The following is a 6,475-nucleotide window of genomic DNA, read 5'->3' as shown; positions in this document are numbered from 1 at the left end:
TCATTCACATAATGGAAAGTAAATTAGTTCATACATATAATTAAATTTGTGATTTACATCCTCAATTCAAAAAGAATTATAGAACCAACTACGGAGGTGTTGATTAACAAAACACTACTCTCTTCCAAGAATAATACCAACGTCATCACGTCGGCTTGGCGGCTCCACAAAAGAATCTCACTCCACATACTCTATTGTTGTGCTTCTGCTCCCATAAACAAAGGTTCGCAATCATCATAGATACAACCCACACAGTACAAAAATTGCAAGGGTGAGTTAATTATAAAAGAAATTAACACAAAAATCAAATGAACATGATTAGTAAGAAAACATTAAGAAATAACATAATCATACACAAACATCCATTAGTCCAACACACACTCAACAAGTAGTCATCAGCCTTCCATAATTTCAATCAATCATGCTCAGTATGATGCATGCACTTCACCTTAACTCTCAAATGTAATATGATATCATTTGTCAGAAAATAGCCTAAGCATGTCCCCATGACACTTTCACTTAGGAAAACTAGACAGCAAGTGTCGAGGCCACCTTGTCGTGCACAGGCAACTCCCCCCCCCCCCCCCCCCATGGTGATCAGCCTAAGTCTTAAGGGAGTTCCAAACCGAGTGGCATGCCCCCAAGTACAAGTATTCCTCCTCATGAGAAACTACAAGTACTTACTGACAAAGTTTATACTATTTCCATGCAATATGAAGTATAAAGCATGGGCATCATCAATGCACTGACCGTGGATAATTAAGGATTCTAAGTCATCTCTCTTTAGAGATGCTTAAAACTCTTTAACCACTCTATTTCCCCCACCAGGGATATCCATCATGATCACTACACCCCCCATGTACATACACATCACACATCATCACAATGACATTTTCAACATCAACAACATCTCATCTCAATGTCATTATCAACATCAACGTCATCTCATATTAATGTCATTCTCAACATCAACATCATCTCCTATCAACATAATCATCAATAACAACATAATCTCATATCAATATTATCATAAACACCAACGTCGTCTCGTATCAATTATAATCAATATCATCTTCAATAACAACATCATTCTCCATCAACATTATCATAAACATCAACATCACCTCATATCAATTAATATCATCAATAAAAATATCATCAGTAAATCACATTCTGCATATACATACATATATAGTTCATGCCTGAGATTCACATTCTCCAGGTCTTCAGAAAACGCAAGTCTAATAAAAACAATAATGTCCTTTATCAATAACAGACATATCGTATCCCATTAGTCAAAAACATTGTTTTTCTAGAAAACCAACATGCAATAGGGACAGGTATACATCCCCATAGTTAGGTTCCTTGACCCCAACTACGGTATCAAATGCCATAAATTATAATAAACTCCCCTCACCTATCATGAGCTCTCTGTCAGTTCCTCTTTGCGTCGCTCAGAGACCTCTCTCGTTCACGTTCGCCAGTCCAAACACAATGTTTTATATACCAAATCAAAGGAAATTTAGTATAAATTTCAAAAACAAGGTTAATAACAACATTCAAAGTCAATTACCCCGGTCAAAACATAAAGGGCTAAGGGATGTTTTGGATTCTAGTAAAAGGAGACGTCAATTTGAAATTCCGATCACGCTAATGTGACCGAAGTAGTGAAGGTCACAAAAATAACATCAATTTTATAAAAAGATAACTTTTACAATGTCTTATTTTCAATGGGTTTTTTCAAAGGAAGTGTAAAAGCACCCTATTACAGTACCCAAAACACAAGAGACACTAAAAGAAACTCAAACTAACTAGAAGAAAGGCTTAGAAGTCAAGATTACCTCAGAAAAGCTACGAAAGAGAGGATTGAGGGATTTTTTTCCACCAAATCCTTGAGGTGGATTCTGAGGATTTCACTCTGATTAAAATGTTCCTCTTGGTGTGGTGGTTCAACGGCAAGCAACGACGACTCGTGGTGGCCACCAATGGTCGTGGGTGGTGAAGGAGGAGGTGGGTGGGCGTTGGAGAGAAAAAGAGTGAAAAAAAACATGTTTTTCACACTGAAGAACATATTTATAATCTGCATATCAAGCTCGTCTCGCTAAGCAAGAATCCACTTTTGGCGCTAAGTGCGACTTTTCTCACTTAGCGCAATTCCTCTTGGATTGGGAGTTTTAAAATTTGAAATCTCATAATTTCAACTTAGGTCAATAAAACTTCACATAACTCAACATCCACATCAAGAAAATCACACATGACTAATTCACACCATTCCCCAACTCATTCAAGTCAAGCATATAATCAAATAACATGATAAATACATTTAAACATTGATTTATAGTTACCAAAATTTTAGGGCGTTACAGACTTCACTTAACACTTGTACTCCAACAATCTCCCCCTCAAGTGTGAGTCTCATCCACATGATAGTCTCCCATTCGAGCGGAAATCATTTTCAATCCATGAGTATCTAATGGTGGCCCTTAGAGCTTAATCGTGCCTACCCTGACTCGTTTAGTCATTGCCTCCAACATGCTTTAGTACCTTGCACCGCTGCAACACCTATAGGAGACCTGCTACCTAACCTCCAAGAAGACTTTCGATATAAGGAATCTCCATGTCCATGGATACCATGGGCCATGAACAATCATATAAGTGAACCAGACACCACACTTAACCCAAAACCTTATGGCTCTAATACCAATTGTTATGCAATCGAGGGGGATAAACACTGGGGAGATTTACACCAATGGGTCATGAGCAACCATATTAGTGAACCTAACATCACACCTTAACCCAAAACCTTAAGACTCAGGTTTATGGGTCTTCTCCTCACTTTAATGGTGCTCAACTTTTCCATTTCTACACGATGTGGGACTTCACCTTACACTTGTACTCCAACAGTTAGGAAGGCAATTCATCTCTATTTTCAGGATATGCTACTAATAAAGGGAGCATTAATCAGGTAGTTGCTAAGCTTTATGCAAAATTTTGTTTTTAATTTCTTCAATCTGTTTGTGGAGTTTGATTCATATGGTTGGGATATGTGCTAAGTCAATTTGTTTATGCAAATGAAATCTTGATGTTATATGAGTATTGGAAAAATCAAAATTAGAGAGGGATCAAATTTGTCACTAAATAAATAAGAATCCATCACAAAATTAGTTTATGATGGACTAAGATTTCTCGCATATTTTGGCATCACAAAATCTTTAGCAACGAATTTTTGTCCCATCATAGAACAATGATGGAATTTATTTCATCACATCATTTAAAAATTTGTCATAACTTTTATTTCAATGAAACACACAACAAAATCACAATTCTGCTGTGTTGTTTTTCCAAAGCCACAACGGAATCACATTTCGTTGTGGTTTTCTAAACCCAAAAAAGGTAACGGAATTGTGATTTTGGTACCTATTTTTTCCATGAAAAAAAAATCGAGATTTCATTATAGGTACCTCTACAACAAAATCACGATTTTGTAGAACATGAATTTGCAAACAAACAAAAAAAAAAGGTACCTCGAAGGAGTTGGGGAAAAAGAGGGATAAGGCTTGAGCACGGTTGGAAAGTGAAGGAGAAGGGTTGGGAAGGAGAGGAGTTGAGAAGGGAAGAAAAGGAAGAGAGAAGAGGATGGGAGGAGAAAGGTTGGGGAAGAGAGAATAGGGGTGCCAAGAAGGGGAGGTGGGGAAGAGGGAAGGGTGGAGTTTTTGAAATGTGGGGCAAAATAGGGTTTTCACAGTGAGGTAGAGGCCAAAAATAAATATTATAGAAGCCAATAGTAGTTTCTGACTCTTTATTGTACAATTATTTATTCTTTTTGTAAAACTCTTTATTTTATTAGGCTAAAACAATATATATATATATATATATATATATATATATATATATATATATATATATATATATATATTCTTAACAAATGTCTGGAGTAAGATGACCACTATCAATTATTGATCTTTCTAAACTAAGTTAATCACAGCATAAGGATATAAGTATTAATAAATGAAAAAAATATAAAAATATAAATAAGAAGAGAGATAAAAAAAAATACAGAATATCAAATGAGAATTTATAGTGTCCATATAAAATACACATCTTTCACACGTTAAAAGGGAACAAACTGTTTCCATGCCTTTACATTGGAGCTAACAATCCCTCTAATCCTAAAACTTTCATAGTCAAGCAAAGCAAGGAACACACAACATTTAAAAATGAACACATTATTCAATCAACATTTTCTTAATATGAATGAAGAAGCTAGGTTCCATCTTAAGAAAAGAAGTAGTGATCACTTGCAGCTTGAAAGTGGTGACCCACACAAGTACTTATTATGAATGTACATGTACGCATCATGATCATTGTTATTCTCATCGTCACCCTTTGGAATCTCACCACATAACATATTGTAGCTCACATTCAATGACAACACATTTTCTATCACCACAGGAAGGTGCCCATAAATCTTATTGTGACTCACATCCAATGTTAATGATCTTATCTTAGGCAACTTCACTTTTCCAAAATCAAATGCAAATTGGTTCCATGAAATGTTTATGTTAGTGGTCACTTTGGTGGACCCCAAAAGCATAGAAGCATCACCTTCAAAAATTATGTGACAATGAAATAGATGAAAAGTTAACCCTTCTTAATGAAATGGGGATTTTCCCCAAGAGTTGGTTATAATGGAGGTACAAATTTGAAGAGTTATAGTTCTCATCATTGAAGAAACCATATGTATAAGTGATTAGACCTGTAAGCTTGTTGTGTCCCAAAAAGATCCCAAATAGATTAGAGGTTGTCGCTTTGTGCACCAGCCATATTGCTTGTACACCTAGCAATAAATGGGTATTCCAAAAATACCCATGTCTAGTTTCTTCTTTCTTTTACCTTTTTTCTTTAATGTTTTTAACACATTCATTCATTCATTCTCTTCGTTTCTTCTCATTTTTTCATTTTCGTGAGAGGATAGGTGCATTGTGGCCTCTTTGGTCGAGGTGAAAGTGTTATGGAGGTATGTCGACAAGTGGTGGTTGTCGCAATGGTTGATGTTATTGGTTTTTAATATATAGGGTTATCAATTTTAATGTTTTATATTATTAAATGAAGTAAAAAAGTACCTAGGGTTTTGTGTGATAGTATATGTATGGTGTGGTTATGGGTCATTTGTTTGTGATTGAAATTTTTGAATGTCTTGTTAAGATGGACGAAGATTAGTGGATGTATGACAGTATAATGCTTGAAGAAGTTGATATGAATGAACAAAATAAAGATGAAGCTGGTGTGAAATCAGAACATGTTGATTGTTTCGATGCGTTCAATACTTCTCAGGTATTAATATGTTTTTTTTGTTGTTAAAGTAAGTTATTGAATGTTTGTTGAAGAGTAAAGATGTTTGGATTGCATTGTAGGTGTTTGCTACCCATGATGATGTTTTGAATTGGGCTCGAGCTATTGCTTATGAGATTTGTTTTGTTGCAGTCATTATGAGGTCAGACACAAACACTGGTATGAGAGGAAGGGCTTCATTTGTCTTAATTGGTTGTGAAAAGAGTGGCAAGTATAGGTCTAGGAAGAAAGATTTTGTAAGAAGAGATACTGGTAGTAGGAAATGTGGGTATCCCTTTAAGATACGTGAGAAACCAGTGGTTGGAGGCCAAGGATGGATGGTGAAGTTAATGGGTGGGACTCACAATCATGAAATGACAAAGTCATTAGTTGGACATCCATGCATTGGTCGATCAGCTAAGGTTGAAAAGATAATTATTGTTGATATGACAAAGTTAATGGTGAAACCAAGAAATATTCTGCTAACGCTAAAGGAGCACAATCCCAATAGTTATACAACAATCAAACAAATATACAATGCAAGAAGTGCATACCGTTCTTCCATAAGAGGAACGTAGTGACAAAGATCTAGCATTGATGAATGTAGTGAATGTAGTGACAAAGATCTCTGAGTGATGAATGTAGTGAAAAATGTATTCCCTGAGTGTACCAACTTGTTGCGTAGGTTTCACATTGACAAGAATGTCAAGGCAAAGTGTCAATCCCTGGTTGATCAAAAAAATGGATGGGATTATGTGATGGATGCCTAGGGGAGTTTGGTTGATTGTCCTTCTAAGGATCAGTTTGATGATTGCCTTAAGAAGTTTGAAATTGCTTATTCACCATGGCCAATGCTTGTTGACTATGTCAACCAAACATGGATAATTCCCCACAAAGAAAAATTTTGCACTTAGGAAACACAACAACAAACAGGTACAAAAATTTTGCTTGTTGACCATGGCCAATGCTTGTATTTGTTTATTATTTTTTGTGTCTTTCATATGCAGGATCGAATCTGCTTATTGGGCTTTAAAAAGACTACTACATAATAGCCTTGGAGACCTATGTAGTTTCGGGGAAGCCATGAACAACATGATCACGCTACAACACACTGAAATTAAGACATCTTTTGAGATAAGTACAC

General features: G+C 35.8%; 1 protein-coding gene across 1 annotated transcript; it reads right to left on the bottom strand.

The window, feature by feature from the left end:
• Positions 1 to 4,294: 4,294 nt before the first annotated feature.
• LOC102668022 (polygalacturonase inhibitor 1-like) lies at positions 4,295 to 4,870 on the bottom strand. The gene is made up of 2 exons (XM_006590028.1): positions 4,867 to 4,870; positions 4,295 to 4,605 (listed from the first exon to the last, which is right to left on the bottom strand). The coding sequence occupies exons 1-2, from the start codon at positions 4,868 to 4,870 to the stop codon at positions 4,295 to 4,297; spliced, it is 315 nt and encodes a 104-aa protein (XP_006590091.1).
• Between the last annotated feature and the right edge of the window lie 1,605 nt (positions 4,871 to 6,475).

This window comes from Glycine max, chromosome 10 (genome assembly GCF_000004515.6).
Source record: "Glycine max cultivar Williams 82 chromosome 10, Glycine_max_v4.0, whole genome shotgun sequence".
In the NCBI taxonomy this organism is placed as follows: Eukaryota; Viridiplantae; Streptophyta; class Magnoliopsida; order Fabales; family Fabaceae; genus Glycine; species Glycine max.
The sequence above is the reverse complement of the archived record's forward strand: the minus strand, read 5'-3'. Positions and strand labels throughout refer to the sequence as shown.